General features: G+C 36.0%; 2 protein-coding genes and 2 non-coding genes across 5 annotated transcripts; 2 read left to right on the top strand and 2 right to left on the bottom strand.

The window, feature by feature from the left end:
* Positions 1-959: 959 nt before the first annotated feature.
* On the top strand, positions 960-8790 carry LOC144443810 (snRNA-activating protein complex subunit 3-like). The gene is made up of 8 exons (XM_078133358.1): positions 960-1171; positions 1997-2098; positions 2862-2928; positions 3405-3509; positions 5122-5345; positions 6781-6948; positions 8010-8117; positions 8643-8790. The coding sequence occupies exons 1-8, from the start codon at positions 960-962 to the stop codon at positions 8788-8790; spliced, it is 1134 nt and encodes a 377-aa protein (XP_077989484.1).
* A 389-nt stretch (positions 8791-9179) lies between these two features.
* LOC144443481 (aquaporin-3-like) lies at positions 9180-21905 on the bottom strand. Of its 2 annotated transcripts, none has more exons than XM_078132968.1 (7): positions 21671-21905; positions 19432-19558; positions 18576-18713; positions 18159-18277; positions 13785-14002; positions 12439-12593; positions 9180-11125 (listed from the first exon to the last, which is right to left on the bottom strand). In XM_078132968.1, the coding sequence occupies exons 1-7, from the start codon at positions 21776-21778 to the stop codon at positions 11043-11045; spliced, it is 948 nt and encodes a 315-aa protein (XP_077989094.1). In that variant the 5' UTR covers positions 21779-21905; the 3' UTR covers positions 9180-11042. The 2 variants fall into 2 exon arrangements, with proteins under 2 accessions (XP_077989094.1, XP_077989095.1); XM_078132969.1 differs by having other exon boundaries at positions 12445-12593.
* Positions 12091-12162, bottom strand: Trnaq-uug (transfer RNA glutamine (anticodon UUG)). Its single transcript has one exon. It is a non-coding gene; the product is annotated as a tRNA-Gln (tRNA).
* Positions 17537-17608, top strand: Trnaq-cug (transfer RNA glutamine (anticodon CUG)). Its single transcript has one exon. It is a non-coding gene; the product is annotated as a tRNA-Gln (tRNA).
* Positions 21906-22683: the final 778 nt, after the last annotated feature.

The raw sequence follows: 22683 nt of genomic DNA, 5'->3' as shown, positions 1-22683 counted from the left end.
CTTTTTAAAATACTGTAATATGTAGCAATATTCACATACAAATGTATAAAGTAATTTATTTAAGATGTAGCAAATTTTGGATGATCAAAATTAGAATTTATGTACAAACAGGTCTAAGTTTGCATGGTTTCATTCCATGATCAAGTCAACTCATCAATAACATGTAGCCACTGCTAAATGTATGTATTTGTATGTATGTACGTATATTAGTAGTACTTGAGTACACAAACTGCTTCAATTTTGACTAGCTTTGCACCATGCATGGCCTTTTTCAATATGTTTCAATTCAATTGAATGGAACTGTAAATATGTTTGTATGTATTGCAAATGTAAAAAATTATTATTTATTAAATTTAAAACATAAATCGAGATTTCATTTTACCTAGGACCCTCAAGACCAAATAATGTTCTTCAATGAAAACAAATCGGCGATTTGACCACATGCTCGATGACTGTCAGCTTCACTCAGAAAATGCGGAAGTGTGATGTGCTGAGCTGAGGTGAGGTGTACTTACTGCGAAACAGGCACGCCTCCTGTGACATCTTCATGGTAACTTTCTGAACCAACGTGCAATAAGCTCACAAGGCCGTCGTCATTTAGCAAACTTATTGTCTTGCATTTTGAATCGAACTGTGCGGTTGTGGTTGCTACATTATTCAACGAAATAGGGAGTTGCTGGAGAGTTACACACAGTCCTCCTTTATTCCGAGCCATTTTGACTATCAGCTGACAACGACCCAACTTATACTTTGTAACTTGTGTGTTCAATAACCATAATTTCATAATATAATATATTTTGATCATATTAATTCAAATTAATATTTGACCCTCGGTGAAAAGTAAATAATTTTATCGTTTATATAATATATTTACCCCAAAATTAATACAAGTGATTTATGAAATTTGACGAATACACAGTCTAACAATACCTGCTTATTGTTTTGGTGCATACGACAACATGGCTGAAAACGTGAACGAAACGACGGAGGGAGACTCCAAAGAAATAAACATGAGCTCTGTCATTCACGTTGGGGACTTTCTTGGGTTATGTTCCGAAGTGATAGAAGAAGATGACATGTCAATCGAGAAGAACGAAGTGTCTCAAGAAAAGATCGCCCAAGCCATGGATACACCACTTGAGACGATAGAAGAACTGAGTAACGTCTGCAGGTAAATAAAGTCCCCGGGATGTACACACGCACACGCCATGATTTAACTTAAGGTTGTTAAGCCATACACCCTACACGTATGGTCTATCTCACGAATACATATACATCCATGGTTTCAGACAGAGGGACAAATTTAGTTTTCCTAGGCGTAGGCTTTCCACTGTCCATAGAGCAAAGCACCGTGAATATGTGTGTCATTAGATCACTGTCAGTGTGTATCACACTGTACATGTATAGCTGCAGTAAAGGTTTAGCGTTTGCTGTGATTTTGAGGGATTTTGTGCTTTTTTTCGTTCCGATATTTAACTGGAAACAAACATGGGAGCGACAAAAAGCACAAAAACAGCAGATAAACCACCTCAAAATCACAGCAAACGCTACAATTGCAACTAACTGTATGTGTGTGTGTCCGTGTCGTTTTGGGGAGGGGGGGTTGTGAAAATGTCCTTTTACGTATCACCACCAAAATATTTCGAGAACAGGAGGTATACTGAGTATTTTTTTGAAAATCACCACACCCCTGTAACTTAATCATGAACTTTTACTATCAATTTATCTGTTTTTCAATATCAGACACAATTTAATCTCTTTACCAAAAAATGCAAAGTATACTAGTAATCCCTAACTCTACTCCTTTCTCATCTTTAATTTTTCTGAAATAACTTGGCATCTTGTTTGCTCCAGGTATAAGCAAACACTTTCCCTGTTCAATATATATATATGATTCTTTCTTTTTTTCAAAATTTTTGTTTGTTTATTTAAAACCCTACTTCAGTCATTGAAAACTTGTGATATTTTCTGATTTGTTGTTGTGTTTTGTTGATAGTCTAGACTCACTGAAATGTCCTGGAGAAAAATACCTAGAAACAAGGCTGGTTGACCTGACTGTTGAACTTCCACCTGGAACTGAAAATTTACTCACAATTGTGTAAGTAAAAAAAATGACTTTAGCCTAGCTGCATTTCTTAATGCTTAAGAGCAGACCCAGAGAAGTCTTTTTCACTAATTATGAATTGGGCAACCTAGTCTGGGTGCCAGTGTGGTATTGCATCATCTCTTCACCCCCATCTAGCTAAATGAGAAATCATGAGCCAAAAGTTGTTCATGCAAATGAGTAAAACCCCAACTGTTAGAATGATGTAAACAGTGTATAATACCTGATCTGACAAATATGTCATATTTGGACACTATGTAACTGCCTGCAATAAACACTAACTTACTATTTGGTAGAATTCTGTGACTGATTATGAAAACAGGATGTTGTTAATGACTATGGGTGGCTTCAGTTCAAGAATTTGAAATTTCATCTCAGCACCTCATTGAGCTAAATGTAAGAGATACTTTGAGATTCGATAAAGGATAACACTAGACTATGTACAACCTCTCTAATATCAAGTTTATCGAGAATGGCAAATCAGTGGCATAGGAAGAGCATTTTGTACACTAGGGCAAGGTATTCTGGGAAACGAACAAACTTAGGAGCTCCTATAAACACTTGCCAAAAACAATGCTGAGGTTATCGCTACATAAGCTCAATAATAGATGCCAAGTTGAATAGTGCCCCCAATGGCAATACGGTTATAACAAAGTACTTTTCCCTTTTCCCAAGCTATGTGTACTAACAAGGTTAACTGTAGTTACATTCTTTGAAAGTGAGCAGCTGAAAGTGAGTGATTTTCAAATTTTTGTAGGACAAGGAAGAGAAGTATTGAAAATCGAAAGTTGAAGAGATCTTGTAATACATTAAGCTGGGAGTTGGTAAGCTATACAAATAGTTTATATTTCGAAAACAGATTTTAGAAAGTTCAATATGTACCATTTAAGATCTCATGGTACAAGTTTAAAAGGGACAGACTTGTGTTCAAATGTACAGATATGTAGGAATGAGAATGATTTTTATGGAATTTCCTTTTCTAAAACTCCCAGATTATGGAACATATTATTTCCTGTAGATGCTGTTTCGTGATATTTCATCTTTTGCTTTACATAGTCTAATACAATCTGAGTATGTTAGGAAATGTGTGGAACAAATCCTGTTTTTTTTAACTCCGCTGTCAGCGCATTTACGGAAAGTTTATTTTGGCCAATGATATAATGGTAACATTACAATTAGTCATATCGATATAACAAGTGTCCATAGACACATAAAGTGGTGATCAAACTTTAGCAAATTTATTCTTTTATTTACACAAATTATTTCTTCTGCGCCCCCCCTTTTTTTTCAATGTATACAGGAACATCAACATATATCAACAATACCAAATGAAGATAGCATGCTGACAGAACCAGATGTTCTTTTGTCTGTTGTCTTCTTTCATCCATTAGTCAAACATTCAAGGGTGGGTAAAAATTATTGCTTGGATTAAAGGGGAACACCACTCCAGGAAATAGAGACATTTTCATAAACTATGAGTTCTGGACAGTCATTTCATGATTTTACATCACCTACAATTACTTGCAATTTCAGAGAAACATCAAGTTGATCTTGTGCATTATAGGGTATCTTTGCTGTGGGCCAATGCATCATGGGAGTCAGCAGAAATAATGAAATCAAGTTTCACAATGAATAATATTCATAAGTACTCATTAATATTCAGTGTTCAACCATTGAATACATTATTTCTGCTATCCAACATGATGCAATTGCCCATAGCAAGATACCCTTTAAATGACTCTCCAGAACTCATAGTGTATGAAAATGGCACTATATCCTAGAGTGGCATTCCCTTTAAGTATAGCAAACTTGAATATTATTTATTTATAAGCATTTCGGTAGCATTGTGAATACATCAAAATTGCAGTGACCAGTGTGTAAACAAACAAACAAACAGTGCAGGTATTTCTTCCAAACAATGAAACATTTAACAGGTGTCAGTCTGAGTAAATTTCTAATGGGGTAGAGGCTATACCTACCTGTCTATAGCCCAGAGACTTGCCTTAAGTCTATAGTTACTACTATCTCAAGAAATTCTCCACCAAGCTAAGGCAGATGAATTTTGAAGAATAAGATTGTGTTTGAATTTGAAATTACAGCTCCACTAAAATGTAAGTGGCTCCTCTATTGACCCAGACACTTGTAGTTTAGCTACCCTCCTTATTAATTCATGTGTGGCTGAATACATCATAAGTTTACATGTATGGTCCACATTTTAATTTCGCAGAGCTGAGTGTTTGTAGTAATTTGACACATACTGTGCTTCTAGTTCTAAATGCACCTACCTTGGATTGGTGTGGAGAGCTTCTTGAGAGAGTAACATCAAAACAAGTCACCGGGCTAGCAAGTGTACTGTCTTGTACTTTTTGCTGTTTTTGTCATCCTTGAGGATGGTCAATTTATTTCCTTGACTCAGACAAGTTTGTGTCGATGCGGAATCAACTATATACTACGTTGGCAGTTAAGATTTTGATTGACTAAGATAGACACAAACTAAAACTATTATTGTTCAATGTGGTAGATTACAGAAGTTGGTGATAGAAGTACCTCTATAGTGTGTGAATGTGGTCACCCTATTATCAAGATAGTGTGTGGCTACTTGAGAAAATCTTTAAGAAAAGCTACCCTACTGAGAGTATAATTAAACCAACATCCATTCAATGGCTTATAATAATAATAATAATAATGTTGGGTTCTTATATAGCGCTTTCCCACTCCGTGCTCAAAGCGCTTTACAATTATTACCCCTGGCTCGGATCAGAACAACACAACGGCCCTTTAGTCTTCCTCAACTCCCAGAGGAGCATACAATCCATTGCAGCCATTTAAGCGCATAGGATTAAAGCCTTCACATTGCAACCTATATCCTACCAGGTCCCCAATTATACAGCTGGGTTGACTGAGGCACAGTCAATATATTATATCAACCTGTCACAACAATAGCTTTAGTTTCTGTCTATGTTAGTAAGCCGAAATGAACATTCATTCTCACAACACATTTACTGTTTTCTTTGCAGGCTGTTATTGATAAAGAGATACTTATACTGGGTCAGCAGTGTTTGATGGATCTAAAAGAGAAAATTTTGTGTGTTTCTGATCTTTCTGTACCTGGAGATTTCAGTGAAGCACCAGATCTCCCACAGGACAACAAAGCACAGGACAACTTCAAATCATCATTCTTTTATATAGAAAATGTATTCTACAATGATATGAGTCACCCACTATGTCGAGATCTGTCAATGTAAGTTTACTCTTGTTGATAAACTCATGCCATTTTTGCAGAAAATGACAGTAATTATATATGGTATGATTGTGTTATAAAGGTAGAATGTAGTTTTGCTGCTAGACGTTCGGGCTTTCTTTCGATACTATAAGCGAACGAAGTTCGCAGTGAGGGCTTGCCCGAACAGTCTAGCAAATGTCATTTTCAGACCGGACATTCCATTGAGATTGAGGTGGGTTGGGCCATCTATGCATATATATACTTTAATATATTCAATCTCTGCATGTAGCTGTTGAAAAACACACTTATGTCATTACTATGTCTTATCGGTTTATGGTAATTGTGTTTGATGAGTGTATAGACGTTGTCATTCACACATTTCAGTTAACGCATTGGTGGTTATTTTTACAAGCCCCTCTTTGAGATGAATATGCATGAAAAATTAGCTATTGTCCTCTGTTTGTGCTTGTCGCTAATGCGGTTCTCTGATTGGCAGTTATTTATATCCTGATGACATTTGCTAGACCTTGGATGTTCCATCCTCGATAGCGATGTTCGGTCGTGTGTCATATTGCATCGGAAGAACATCCGAGTTCTAGCAGATAGACTAGGTAGAATGCACCTAGACTAAAATCTAGCCATCCGCTTTTGATTCTAGCAATCACATCATCGTAAACCACACCCTCTTTTATGGCACCGTCCAAGACATACTGCTATTTTGCAGTGTCGCAGAAGAAAAAACAGTTCTGGTTTGTGAGAATGAGTGATCATTACTAACGGCGAGGGAAATCTGAATTTTCAGAGAATTTTATAACAGCTCATGTTAGTAGTAATCCATCAAACTATGACAGGCACTTGTAATTGGCTCATGTTTACCTATATCTTCCATTTTGTTGGAGTAATACGAGTTGTCCTGGCTAAAATGGAAATACTTTACTTGAGTGATATTGGTTGTACTGGCTAAAATGGAAACACTTTACTTGAGTGTTACGGGTTGTACTGGCTAAAATGGAAACACTTTACTTGAGTGTTACAGGTTGTACTGGCTAAAATGGAAACACTTTACTTGAGTGTTACAGGTTGTACTGGCTAAAATGGAAACACTTTACTTGAGTGTTACAGGTTGTACTGGCTAAAATGGAAACACTTTACTTGAGTGTTACAGGTTGTACTGGCTAAAATGGAAACACTTTACTTGAGTGTTACAGGTTGTACTGGCTAAAATGGAAACACTTTACTTGAGTGTTACGGGTTGTACTGGCTAAAATGGAAACACTTTACTTGAGTGATACGGGTTGTACTTGCTAAAATGGAAACACTTTACTTGAGTGTTATGGGTTGTACTGGCTAAAATGGAAACACTTTACTTGAATGATATGGGTTGTACTGGCTAAAATGGAAACACTTTACTTGAATGATATGGGTTATAATGGCTAAAATTATTTAATTTCAGACCAATCAAGGAATGGGCTAAAGAACGTAAGAGAGGTTGGCCTATGTCTTTTACAACACAAAAGATGGAAGAAACTACATTGAATGAATTAAATATAAAACTTGGCAAGCCATACTTATATTGTCATCAAGGGGACTGTGAGCATGTGATAGCTTTCTCAGATTTAAGGTTAGTATCGGTATCTCCAGGAAATAAATTTATTTTCTTAAGTCATTTCACAATTTAGATCACTTGATTGTTGAGAAATACAGGGTTGAAACTTATTCTCGTTCATTTGTTTCTTACAATGGGCATCTATTGCCTCATGCGAGCCAGAATACAATAAGTGAACGAGTGTGAAGCTACCATCATATTCATATTCATATTCACTTTCAAAGTTGACCTCTACTCTCAATGTGAATATGATGATAGCTTCACACGTTCATCATCAGATTCGAAGTCTTCCGAATGGGTACAAACAAGCGTTCGGCAAATCACAAATCCTTCATTGGCAGGTTGAAATCATGTGATTGTAGTTACTTTTCACTTGATTAACGTGGATTTGCATGCTTTCTTCTTATTTTTGCCAGAGTATCCAATTTGCACCATGAATTATTGTTGTCATATAAAAAACTAATTTGGATGTTTAGTATGCCTTTCCCATATCTTTGAAAATGAAATATCAATACATGTATGTGGGTGTACAAAAAACCTGTATGAGTAATGTAATAAAATACGACCTGGCTGGGTGTGTTTTGATTTCCCGCAGTGCTGCTATCTTTGACACCCTACTTAACACTTACACTGGTGAAATTTACACAAAATATTGTTGTCAAGACCACAATTATCACAATGTGTGTAGTTCCCTTGATCGGGATCGGTCAACGCAATCGATTGTGAAAAATAATGGTCCATGACAACAATAATTCATGGTGCAAATTGGATACTCTGGCAAAAATAACCAGAGAGCATGCAAATCCAGGCAAATCAAGTGAAAAGTAATTACAATCACATTATTTCAACCTGCCAATGAAGGATATGTGATTTGCCGAACGCATGTTCATACCCATTCGGAAGTACTTCGAATCTGATGATGAGGTGTAAGCTATCATCATATTCACATTGATCGTAGAGGTCAACTTTTGAAAGTGAAGATGAATATGAATATGATGGTAGCTTCGCACTTGTATAAGTAAAGTTATAATGTAATAATGTGACCTTTGAACTTGACTATTTGTTTGTTTGTTTAGATTACTCCATGCTGATGACTGCCATGACTTATCCCAGTATCCATTGGTAACAAGGAAACTTCAATACCAAAGACTGATCTGTCGAGTTTGTAAACTATTTACATCAAAGTAAGTATTTGAAACCAAACTTACACAAGTGATAATCAAGACACAGTAGCAACCACATTGGTATATTTTTCTTGTCCTTTTTTCATGTCTATTAACTTCTATTGGAGAACTTGTGAAAGCATGCTTGAATCCCAAATGATAACTTTAATCTTTGCAAATCATATTACAATGACAATTAGCCCAATAATTTTTTTTTTTTTTTTTTTTTTTTTTTTATTTATTTATTTATTTATTTATTTATTTTTTATTTATTTATTTTTTTTTTGGGGGGGGGGGTTTGATGAGACTTGTTAGTAGTTCTGCTGGAGATGTATACCCAATAGGTGAAACTTATATATATGCCACAAAAATAATGGCCAAATGGAAGCACATATCTGTATTCTGTGTAGGAAGCACATAAAGTCACATTAACAGTCATGTTGTATGAGAGATAGTCTGATACTGTACAATAAAAAGTTACTTGTTTTCTCATTTCTTTTCAAATTCATCATTTTCAAAGTATCTACACTTTTTTTTCTCTTTTAGGTGGGTAACGGAAGAAGACAGTCATGCACCAGAGGATCCATGCTTTTTCTGTGATAAATGTTTTCGTATGCTGCATTACGATCAAAATGGCTGTAAAATTGGACACTTCAGGGCATATCCATTTATAGACAAAGGAATATTTAATTGATTTTATTCAGTTACAAGAAGTGGACATATCTTGCACATCAGATGATCTTAGATATGTAAATCAATGCTTCATGAGTTTTCTTGTCTGTTTTGGTCCAGATGTGAAATACCAAAACTGAAGCTTGATCATGACGAAATCAAAGGACCGTTTCGTGGTCGGTGCAAGTCATTCTAGTGATGATCCTTGACCTTGATCCTTGGGTTACAGCGCCACCAAGTGGTCAGCTGTTACCAGTGAACAATCATTCTTGAGGGTCAGTGACCGCTCACTGAACACAGTTTCATCTAGTGAACAGTCAGTCTCATAATTGATCACAGCGCTATCTAGTGGTCAGCTGTTACTAGTACACATATGTACAGCTACACAAATATGTTTACTCACAGGTGATTTATTACATTTCAGGGTGTACAATAAAACAAGTAAGTCAGTATAGCTAACAAAAAAGTTTTGTAAAAAAAACATTCCGGTGTAGTTTAATGATTTCTGTTTCTCATCATCACTTGTTGTTGGTTGTTCACAGTGAGATTGAACAGTTCATGAGTGTCCATTTCATTGTTCTCAACTTGTGTTTTAAGCAGACAAAGAGTGGCCAAAAGAATGAGTCTTTCTTGCGAGTTCATGGTGCAAGTATTCTCATATTGAATATTACCAGTACTTTATATTGTGTTTTGTTAAAAATAAAGTATATTTATATATAATCATCACATCATTTTGCAAAAACATGGTATACATTGCAGCCTCTGTTACTGTAATAAGACTCGTTTGTATAAACTTTCATAATGACATAGACTGTCGACAGTTGTTCGTGCCTTTTTTGCTATGTTGCATCTAAAACAAAGTGATCGCCTCGCTCCGGAGCCCTGAATACTAATGCGTACTGATAGGAACTGCGATTGCTGAAGATTGCCCAAAAGGCACGAACTGTGAGTGCCTCTGGCACTCGCTGATCAGTACGCGGTTATAGTATTGCTCTGGATCAGAGCTAGGCGACGACTTTACTTTTAGATAAAACGTATCAAAAAAGACGCGTACGACTGTCGACAGTCTAATCAGTCTGCGCAACCAGTATTGTTTTCACATAGGTGCTGTACATCAACAGTTTTCTTGCGTGTTTACAAGCATTTTGATATCTGATATTCTAATAGGGTTTACCAATTCATTATTTCCTGAAGCACCTATAATAGCTTGGCATCGTGATACCAATCTTAGAGATGTGATGGTCCATACTAGAACAACATTAATTGGAAGTAATTTTATTTTAATTAGGTGAGGTAATGCTTTTTGAAACTGTCATCATCTGTCAGTGATTCCTGAAAATCAATGTTCACAGGCGTTATTTCTACATTACTGCAATCTCAGTAGAGTGCACTGTTTATTTGAAACACTACTATAAAAAATTCAGAGAAATTGTGTGGGGTTGAAAATATCCACCACCATTAATATAGGTATATCATGTCGTTGCACCCTCACTTGCGTGAGGTGTGCGAGATGTGAGATGTGTGAGGGCGCCCCACGGACATGGCATACCTTACAGACTATAATTGATACAGAAACAACTGGAAGCAAGTTTATTGACCTTGAAATATCACATTTGTATGATTGTGTACTGAAAAGTGGTGAAAAATTGAAGAAAAAATCTACATAACATACAATACTAAGTTACAATATTCTTAGAGTAATGTTAACATTGTCTTTGTAAATTCATTTGTTTGATTTGCGTGCACATGTGGTGGTATAGCAATTATTTTATTGGCATTCTACCACTGTATCAGCCATCTTGTATTTCACTTATGAATCTAACATCCAATTTCAAATTGGTAACCTGAAAATGTGCTAGTATCACAGATTTCCATGGCAACCTCATTAAAATATGTTGAAGGAGAAGGCTTGATTTGCTTGTTGGTTTATTTGTCATATTTCATTTCTACTAGTTCTGTTTTGTAAATTTTTGTAAATCCGCCAGGTGACAGCCTTCCTCCTTGATCAGATTTTAATCAGATTGATTGCCATGGTAACTCGTAAATGAAGGACTGTGGGTGAAGTGATCCCCAAATAACATACAAATATCTTGTATACATAGATGGCAATATCTGTATGATATGTGGTTTTTGGTTGCTAGGTGATTTCATTCACACTTCAAGATTCAAGTACCATTGCTCTTGTCATCCCAAATGTCTGACATGCTTCATTCCTTGTCGACGTGGTTGTTAAGGATGCAAGAGTACCTGGTTGCCATGGTTACACCGTTTCTCTTAGTTTATCTCATAAGAAGGATTGCTAGAACCATTTTTGACGGAACTGCCTGTAGCACCTTCTTCATCAACATTTTTCATGACTAAAATATAATGAAAGGAAAGTTAGAACAGAACAATCCCCATATTACTTTAAAACACACGGAGAGACTCACAGACAGACTGACTGACTGACTGCACTGACACACTCAAGCACTTACATTTTGATAATATTAACCCTAATTAAAACAAAAAACATTCAGTCGGACAACACCGAGGGCGCACTGTTGATGTAATCCTTCAGTCTGGCATACCAGAAATTCTATTACTACTATCATGTCACAAGTTGTGCAGAAACACATTCAAAGTAAGATGCCTGTCGCAATCACTTTTTGTTAAATCCGATTTTTAAATCTATGATAAAAATCCGTTCTTGCAATAAACGGTAAATTAAGAGCCATACGTTTGCTTAATTAGTAAGGCGGAAAAAAAATATTTGCTTCCGATAACATGGCCTCAGAGAATATGGGGTAGGTGGGTCGGGATTTTATTTTATTTTGTTGGAAAGAAAATGTGAGAGAGATCACACCAACAGTTAACGAAGTCGTGTTAGTGTTCTAAAGTGTACATGTGCCCATTTAGTTATAGAGAGAGTTTTTGCAATATAGTGTGTATGGAGTTGAATTTGAATATGACTTTCGGGTGTATATGTAAATAGCATTCACAGGGTATTTTTTGTTAATTTATCAAGTTAAGTTATCTAGTTGAACAATGGATGTTGTTGGAGAAAGTTCTCTCTAATGTCTATGGTTGAACAATGAAAGCAGGGCATTAAAGTTGAACCTTTTTCGTGACGTCATTACTGTGGTCTGCATCACATTCCGGTGGCATGATACTAGAGGGACCGTATCTGCATGAATGTTTACGTCGGAAATTTTGGCGAACGATAAATTATGCTAAAATTATTTCACGACTATGCTACATATCTTGTTTCTTTTTTCTTAAATAATAGTATATTTCTGAGTCCATGACGGTGGATACAAAAAGATAAACAGTTTCGGTAAAAGTAAGGTCCTGCCGAGATTTGAACTCGGATCGCTGGATTCAAAGTCCAGAGTGCTAACCATTACACCACAGGGCCCCGGTTGCTCTGATATGGTGCGTTATAACGTGTTTCTTCTTTCGAATACAACAATGGACATTATCACTTTGGCATAAAAAAGACCATGAAAGGTAAACAATAACTCAAGAAGCACTTGCCATTGTTATGATTGTTTGTATGTGCGTGGTTCTACCTCCGTGGTCTATGTATGCAAACACCTATATACATGTATTGTGTTTCATTGCATATAGACACTGCCTATGGTTATTTAGGAACTACGCACGCATTGTAACCTTATAGATTAAAAGTTCCTACCCTCACCGTAGCTTTGTTTTGGTTCGCTGTCAAGTTCTAATTCTTGAATCTTTGGATGATGGGCTTCTACGAATGTAATGTATACCAGGGCTCCACATATACCGCCGATAAAAGGACCAACTATGGGCACCCACCACCAATGTACTCCATTGGGTCTGAAGATTACGAGGATAGAAAATACATTATGAACGAAACAAACAATACATACATACATACATACATACATACATACATACATACATACATACATACATACATACATACATACATACATACATACATACATACATACACACACACATATCTCACCCATTAAACCATTAACAAATCGGTATGGTTCAGTCAGAAATATGTTGATCACTCAAACTCTGTGTTAGAATTAAAACTTTTGTTAAAATCAACAAAATAGCCAAATACGTAGATTGAGAAATGATAATATGCTTTAAATTTGATTGTACTTTAATGTGTTGGCTCAAACAAACATGGTTGGTTGGTTGGTTGACGTGCATAATGATGTGCAAACATTACAAAAATGAACAAATCGATAAATGCAAATGTCAACATCAACTTGAGTTTATGATAGATATCAAAATTTGCCAAAAAAGGACAAACTGACGACGGCAAACGTCACAATGAGTTTGAGTGTATGATAAACGCTGACGTTTAAACTTTGCCAATTTGAATAAATTGATAACAGCAACTGATATATATCCGATAACATTTTGATCGTGACATGTTGACCTCAGATCACTAAAACGATATATTTGTCTGAGTGTTGACTAAGAAGTTGTGCTGCAGCTTCTGACGCATGGTATTACAAGGGGTCAAGGGTTAATTGTCTTTATTTACAACAAATATTACTAAACAAAACAACAACAAAGAAACATACCAATAAATATGTCAAAATCCCAACCTCTTGTACAAATGGTCACTACGCACTTCACAGGGACAAGTAGTATTTCTTAGACTACGCACTTCACGGGGACAAGTAGTATTTCTTAGACTGCGCACTTCACAGGGACAAGTAGTATTTCTTAGATTGTCATTTTTGTTTCAAAAGCATGACACGAATCCTGCTACTACAAATGTATCAGAATACAGTTAGAAGAAATATTAAATATACTCAGGTGACAACGTTATTGCATTTTGAGCCTGTAGACAAGAAAAGCAACAACCAAAAAAACCCACGTGTCCCTATGAAAAAAAAGGAGTGACTAGCGACTATATATATAATATAAGTTGTGTTTATTCCTAGTGAAAAACATGGACTCCTGTGAAATGATCAACGATTTTTTTAGTTGAATCATGAACTCACTTGATCCAACAAAACTAGTACTCGTACTTACGTCCACACCTCCGACCCGTATCCAGCGCAATAAGTAAACAACCTGGGCCCAAAATCTCTGGCGGGGTTGATTGCGTATCCGCAGTTGAAACCAAACGATAAACCAATAACAAACACTATTAAACCGATGAGCAAAGGTTCCATCCCCGATGGTGGTTTTGTATTTCTCTTGTCTGTGATCGCCATGATGCAGGCCACCAATAACATCGTGCTAAAAATCTGGTGTAGAACAAAATAACATATTAATTATAAATTTCATCTTATTCAATCAATCTGTGTGAGTACGTACCATACCCTACTGTATCAGTCTGATGAAATTCTATATACCATATCATTAGTTTTCAATAGTTGAAAGTGACAATTCCTGCGACATACATTATTTGGTAACTTTTAAAACTTTTTTAAGACTAGCAGCTATCGATTTTTTTGTTAGGCATTGTATCACGCATGGAAGCATGGCATATTTAGAGTTTGTTTATTTTCAGATTTACCAAGAAATGTTATAGCTCAAAGGTAGCGCTGGATATAGTGCGTTCCATATAACTCCGTCACATCTCTCTTATATTACTCCAAAGTAACGTAGATGTGTTGGAGTTATGAGGTATCGGAGCGCACTGATATATCCAGAGCTAGCCCAAAATGATACTTTACTTGAGCCGCACAAAATTAACACAAAATCCGAGGCAATATTCACAAGTTTCATATCATTCAAGTGATTATGTAACAATTAAACACCTTTTTAAATCAACTGTTACATCGTCAAGAGAATTACTTCTTCATTTACGTGAGACCCTCAATATTGTGCTTTCATTTGTATATTTAATAATGTACAGGTATAAATAACACAAGTTGCGATTATCCACTTGAAGTATATCTGGTATGTTTGTTTGGTTGACTTGTAATTGACAATGTTTATTATCGTGTGTGATTTATGCTACAAAACAGATTGGTATATGTCTGCATGTCAATTTGTAATCGTAGTCGCCATGGTACAATGTCTGATGAAATGAATATAACTTTAACACAACAAAGAGCACGGTGATCAGTTTCAAATCTTTATCGGATTTCACTCCCCTGGGTACTGGCATATATACGGCCTATATAAAGGACGTTGCCATCACATTTAATTTATTCATCAAGGAGTAGTCATCGTCCTAATACAACTGAGACCTCTTTTTCTTTCTCTTTTTTATTGGACTTATTACAAAGATACAACTCTTTTCGTGGATGGAAATTATTCGGAAACTTTTCTTAAGTTATCAATTTCAAAAACTGTCCCCATTTCTTAATATGTGCATGCATGCATTTAATTGACTTTTTCTAACAGCAATATGAAACTCTACACTGAATATTTTGCAAGTATTTTTTTGTATGCCATCATATCTGATTTTTGTTTTCTAAATTTGAAATATAAATTAAACATCGTTACACAGAAATGTCAATCGTAGACCATTGTTTTATTCCTCCCATATCAGACATGTATTTTACAATACTAATTGAACTAAGACCTCTTTACGGCTAGGGTACAATTTTTTCGTAGCCCCCACATAAAAAAAAATACAATGACTTGGAAGAATACGAGTTTTTACGTCAAAGTTTCCTCATAGAATCTTCAACCATACACTGGCAAAAAATTAAACTTCAGAAAAAATGCCCACTGGCGCTGCTTGTAACTGTTGTTATCAACGGTAACTTGAATCTCTTTTCAAAGTCGATCCAACTAACGATAACTTCTCGCAGGGAATTAACTTGCAACTCAGACCGCTACTTCGTTAGTGGTCTGAGATTGCAAGAGGTACGCTCAGAATCACTGCACAGGGACACAACAGAATATAATTTTGAGATGATTTATTTCGTAGCATCTGGCTCACCAGTCAAGATGAGGTTATGATAACATAGATAGTCCAGCTGGATTGATCACGGACAGATAGATCATCCAGCCGAGTTAATCCACCCAGATTCACCTTCCAGATCGAAGAAGAGATCAAGTTCGAGTAGATAGTTCTATCCCCAAAACACTCCAAGTTATAACAGATATAGCCGGCCCAGAAAAAGAGGCGTTTCTCAATATGTAAAGCATATTAAAATCGTACTACAATTTTTATTTAAATGTCAAGTTTCACGTCACTAGTCATTTGAGACAGTTCATTGGTTTGAAGTTCTTAATATTTGCATATAATGACGTAATTTTTTCTTAAGAAATGTATCAAAAATACCTTACTATTAAAATATTATTATGTCATGTATTGCCGACTAGCAATACAACGTATATAAATTCTATTCCTTTGAAACTGTAATAAGTTTGGTTTTGGTTTATTGATTTCAACAGGAAAAAACATACATAACAAATAAATTAACAAAATATATAAATTAAATTAAGTCAAAGAATATTCAATCAAATACATGTACATCAGTAATTACATGGACCTGGTGGGGGTTGTAGGAATAGTTCTACAGAACTAGTCAAGCCCACAACCCTTACAGAATGAGTTCAGTCGAAAATACTGGGTAAAACTCGGGTAGCGGAAAAATAAACAAAATGTGATAAGAATAATTGTCAAAAATAATGCTTTGCATGAACGAATAAATAGGATTTACAACAACAACAACAACAACAACAACAACAACAACAACAACAACAACAACAACAAAAACAGCAAGATAGACATACATACATACATACATACATACATACATTGAAGTACCTATTACTATTAAAGTTGGTTTGATATAAACCCGTCACTGACGTCAGTAGACTCCTGCCGTTCATCCCGATATTGCATATAATAGTTTCTTTCGCACTGTCAGTTTGAACTTGACTTTACGTTAAAAGGCTATATACAAATACAACTGGAGATCAATTCACACTCTCATTGTTCTCGCTAATAATAGTTTTCTCCATTGTTTCATCCAGTTGCTTTCTTTTGTTATATATGCTTCATTGTATCTAATTGGAATCTCTTCCTTTGTGTCCAAACTTGCTGGGTTTCAGACAATAGAAGCCATTAAATCCATATCATTTTGGTCTTTCTTAGCATTAGAACGCTTTTTAGGTACAAAATATCTCAAGTTCATTTTGTATGTGACACTGTTTTCACTTGGGTTGCACCTGTCATCTGAGAGCTTTAAATCAATGTTTTCTTCATAAACACGTACGTAAGAATTAAAAAGAAACATGTGCCTAATGCTGGTAACTAAAGACCTGTTTTTCCCTTTCTACCTATACATTTTAGTGATTTACACTTCGACACCACTCGCGGGCGCACGGCCAATGGCGACCAAACATGTGTATTCACCCTCGAACTTTTGTTTTGAACAAGTTTGTTCGAAATCTAGAAAATTACGGCTGTAAAAGCTATTGATGTCACGATTTTTAATATCTACAATTCACAGAGATTAATTGCAAATATTATTTAAACGCAATTTGTTTTGTCTTCCTACATGCACATTGGAAATACCACAATAAGCCCTAACCGTTGAATGTACCCCCGAATGCTGGTGATGAAACTCAGTGACGTGCGGTTTTTTGTGTTTTTTTTTTCGTTTCTCGACTTAAAGAATTTCCAAGCCGGCTCATTTAAAAGGAAATTGCATGTAAATTGTATGAGCACACGTCGAGTAGGACTATCCGATATTAAGAAGAATTTAACGCATCGATGAAGTGTGTGTTATAATCTTTGATCGCTGTCAGTATAGTGTCCTTGAGCCGATTACATAGGAAGGTTTATGACCTTTTCAAATATGTATGTATGAGGTCCTGTGGTGTAATGGTTAGCACTCTGGACTCTGAATCCAGCGATCCGAGTTCAAATCTCGGCAGGACCTTATCTTTTCCCTAAAGTAGAAATAGTCGTTTGTACTTGAAATAAGTGAATGTCACATGTTCTTTGATTACCATGGTTCGCTCGCTGTCGTTGACACGGCGTTTGTTCGCTATCGCTTACACACTAGATGGTGTCATAGCAGTCACGTGACATGGAGTCTATTCAATTATATATGACCCGACCCAGGCTATACATTGTTATAGTGGTCTGAGGCCTGGTGTATAATGTTAGAGGGGAGACGCGCCTTTTTGCCTGTAATATGAGAAATGGGCATGTATTTTGGATTTTTAATTAATAAACAACTACTTGACAACCAGGGTTTACAACGTGAAACTATATGCACCAAGTCCAACTCAATAACCCCCCCCCCCAAAAAAAAAAGAAAGAAAGTGATCGCCCAGTTTGTTAATTTTTTGCTATTAACGATTTACAAACATGGACTTTGTCTATGTTGTTTCACATCTACTTTTCATAGTAAGAAAAATTCATAGCAAAGCTGTTTTATTGATTAAAAAATTCATTCTCATTGCCATTTAAAAGTATAAACTTACCTGATCGCCTAATCCACTTTCAATTCTTAAGAAATCCTTTGGATAGGTTGCAAAAATACCAGCAGTTGCATTGGGTCCTATGACTTGCCTTACACCGCCATCAAATGCATCGATAGCATCTGAAATCGAATGATAGAAGTTATATCCTTCACATAATTAGTATGTGATTGTACTGTGATCAACTTACATGCATACATACATACATACATACATACATACATACATACATACATACATACATACACACACATACATACATACATACATACATACATACACACACATACACACACATACACACACACATACATACACACATACATACATACATACATACATACATACATACATACATACATACATACATACATACATACATACATACATACATACATACATACATACATACATACATACCATAATATACTCCATATACACAAGCCGCTGCCAGAAAAGCACCGAGGAATTGCATTAGCATATACAGTGGTAACTTGTACCATGGAAAACGTCCGATGGTTGACATGGCTAGTGTCACAGCTGGATTAATATGAGCACCTGTAGGTAAGAGAGGAGACAAGATGAGACGTTTGACAAACTTGCGGTTTGTGTGTTCAAAGAGAAAACCACTCCAGGAAACAAAGATATTTTCATACAATTAATCAATTTGGCGTTTATTTGTAACCGAGCGAAAATTATGTGAAATGTTTATGAAATTACTTTTACTTCCTGTAGTGGCGCTCCCCTATACGAACACATTTAATAATATCGAATCTTAAAATGTTAAAATTGAGCAATACAGACACGCACGCACGCACGCACACACACACACACACACACACACACACACACGCACGCACGCACGCACACACACACAGACACACACACACACACATACATACATACATACATACATACATACATACATACATACATACATACATACATACATACATACATACATACAAACAAACAAACAAACAAACAAACAAACAAACAAACACGCTAAGGCAAGGTGTCCCTCCCCCTAAACTAAAATGAACAGCAAGAGATGGGTCCATAACGATGTCATTTAGTCTAACATTGTGTTGTACAGTCCGTAATCGGATATAAGCCTAGAATATATCTAGTGACAACTCTTCCATAGTATATCGATCGCTGCCAACTTGATTAGGACAAACTTGTCAAAGTCAATTTGTGAGAAATATCAGACACACATACCTGTAGTAGTTTACCGTCAATTTTCAAGATATCGAAAATGTCTTCAAGTTCTTACCCGAAACGCCATAGGCGAAGTACACGGCCATCGTGACACCAATTCCCCATGCCCAATTGATGGATAGGAATTCACCATACTCCCCTCTACTCAGTACATTTTGTGCCACAGAGCCATCTCCATATATCTGTCGTATAATGAGAGTAATGGGTTTTAAGTGGTACTGAGTTATGGTGATACGGTGGTCATGATTTGCCGGTGGCAGTTCAAAGTATAGAATCGAAGTAAATGCAGTACGGGGGGGGGGGGGGGTATCTCCTATAGTGTGATATACAGGGACGCTCCGTTTTGGTATTTCAGTGCCTCTAGAGGGTATGATATTTTACGAATTCTGCTGTGGTAATTTTGAGCTTCATTAACTTCCAATACTTGCATACAATTACCCATGCCATGATTTATATCATGCCAGCCAGGTCTCTGCCGAGTCAAATTTACTACTAGTCCATTTTGTCAGATTTCTTAGACACAGATATTCGAAACATTGACATTTATTCTTAGACGATTAGATATGAGAACAGCCGGGTCTATTTTGAAATAATGTGGTGTGACAACAATCTTGGTTGTGTGGGGAGGATCCCCACTTCCTCCCCCCCCCCTGGCCACAAAATTACTTCGATTTATCACCCCACGCCCGGCCCTCTCACAGGAGTATACGACGAGCACTTGCATGTTAGTCGTGCTAGTGGCACTGAGTTGCTGTTGATGTTGTTATGAGATAAAGCAGATGTTTTTTTAATGAAGTTGTTGTTGTTGTTGTTGTTGTTGTTGCTGTTGTTGTTGTTGTTGTTGTTGTTGTTGGTGGTGGTGGTGGTTTTGTCCGACAACACCGTAGTGATCATTTTACGAGCTCTCATTACAAGATTTGACAGGCTGTTTATCGTCAAAAAACCACTCATATCCCTCAACGTTTATAATATGACAAATAGAATGATAAATTATGTTCGTACTTAAAAGCTAAAGCCCTTCCATCAGTCGAAGAAAGAAAAAAAAACTAAAGTGAAGGTGCTTCCAAATTCCTTCAATTTGGCTGAAGAAAGAAAAAGTGTCTGATATCGGTACTCTGACTTATTACCTAGTACAAACTTCAAACAGTTTTTTTAATAAGAGAGAACATTACAATTTTTTGACATTTGTTCTTTGGAAAAGACAACATGTATGTATGTACAGTATCTAAGGGAAAACTCATTAATGACCATTGATAAATATAGCCCATCGATGTCTCCAGCTTTGACAAGTTGATAAATTTGTGCATGTGATCGATCATATCATATCTCTACTCTAGGTCTGGCGTTTCGACTACGTTCAAGTAAACTTGCCAACGTATGTCAGGTCAGCCATACTTAAGTCTATGTTTCTCTTTACCCAAACAATCTTATAATTCTTCAATCTGGCGAAATAAGTTTAAAAAATTGACGCCATCTACGACATGATTAGGCAAAATCACAAGATACCAGATTTTACAATGGCGACCCCATGAGCGCGTAACTCAGCGATAATTTTCGCTTAAATTGGAACTTTTGACAAAACAAACGGTACGCAGTTTCCTTCTGACTTCAATTGTCATTTCTATATGTCATTCAGACTGTTAAAGTATGATTTTGAAATGAAAATACAACTAATATATACACTTACTATTTTAAATACTTTTTTAAAACAAATTTAATCCAAGTCTACTGACATTTTTACAATGTATTACGATCAGAATCATAACATATACGAACGCCCTAACATATGTATTAGTATGTGATCAGACTTGTCATCTTGTGTAACTATATATATGTACTATATAATGTTCAATAAAAGCAAGCCAATGATATTTTTGTTTACAACTTAATAAAATCTGTATTTACTATCAAATAATCATTTATGAAATAACGACACAAAACTGTTTTCAAAATATACTAGATAGAGTTACCATAACAGTGACTATCTTATCTGATTCGTGACGTAAAGTTGGCGATTACATGAATTGACCGCGGCGGCTTTTATCGTCAAATTGATAGGAATGACCCCTAAAGTATATTTGAAATGATAAGAGCGTTTTATATCTATGAACCTGTAGCATATATGTAGCGGGCAGGTCGAGTAGGATTGACTCCTAACATACATGAATTTATACACAACAATAAAGTAAATGCAGCTAGTTGAGTTAAAATTGTGTACAAATAAATACCCCTGATAGAAAGAGGATTATTGATAATCAGCGTCATAGAAAGTTAACATTTATATTTTTACTCACCAGAAGTATGAATGTTCCGATGAACTCTGCTAAACACTCGCGAACCAGCTGGTTTTTGATGCCAATAGCGTTGGTTAATTTTTCACACAGGTTTGCGTAAGCTCCCATTTTGCCACGATGCAAATGGATCTAGTTTTCCCTCAAACTTGGACACACAAACAAAGAGAGACTTGTAGTTTGATAGCCGATCGCGATAAGTTATTAAACTGCAATGTCAGCAGCCCCGACTGGCTCAGAGCTATATAACAACTTTTGAGGTGTTGCCAACTGCTATCCAAAATTAATGTTAACCAGGGTTTCAGACGAACTTTGATCTTTGAGCTAATCTCGTTTACAACTAGAGACCGGTGGTCCTATCGAAACATCTCACCGAGTACCTCGACCCCGGCATGTCGTTTCGTTAATACTGTATAGGGTAACGGAGCAGAGTTGATAATAAATCCGTCCTGTCACTATAAGAGGGTCCGACTTGACATCAAGAACTTAAAGTATCACATAAATCTATCAAAACTTCTCATATATATCTGTATTAGATCTATGGCATAAATATATCACTAACATCTCAAGCCATTTGTATGATTTACAAATGCAACCCAGGCCAACTCATCAAACAGCAAGCGATCCAGGCAATCGAAAAACACACGACAACAACATGCCTCATCAACTCAAGTTCTTAAAACCTTGTGTAGATTGGTGGGGCATAAAGCCTAGCACATTCACGGCCATTAATAGATCACGTAGTTGTACTAATACTACCACACAACAAATCGTCTATCGGAGTAAGCTTTCATTTACGTTAGAAAATGAATGTGTTTTTTTTCTGAGAAAAGTCGTTATGCCACATGACTGAATTGACCACTCATACAGCCGCTGTATCATGGTATATACATGTGTATATATATATATATATATATATATATATATATATATATATATATATATATATATATATATATATATATATATATATATATATATATATATATATATATATATAAATTGAAAAAACTCTT

This window comes from Glandiceps talaboti, chromosome 12, assembly GCF_964340395.1.
Source record: "Glandiceps talaboti chromosome 12, keGlaTala1.1, whole genome shotgun sequence".
Lineage (NCBI taxonomy): Eukaryota > Metazoa > Hemichordata > Enteropneusta > Spengelidae > Glandiceps > Glandiceps talaboti.
Note: the sequence above shows the minus strand (reverse complement) of the source record. Positions and strands in the feature narration are given on the sequence as shown.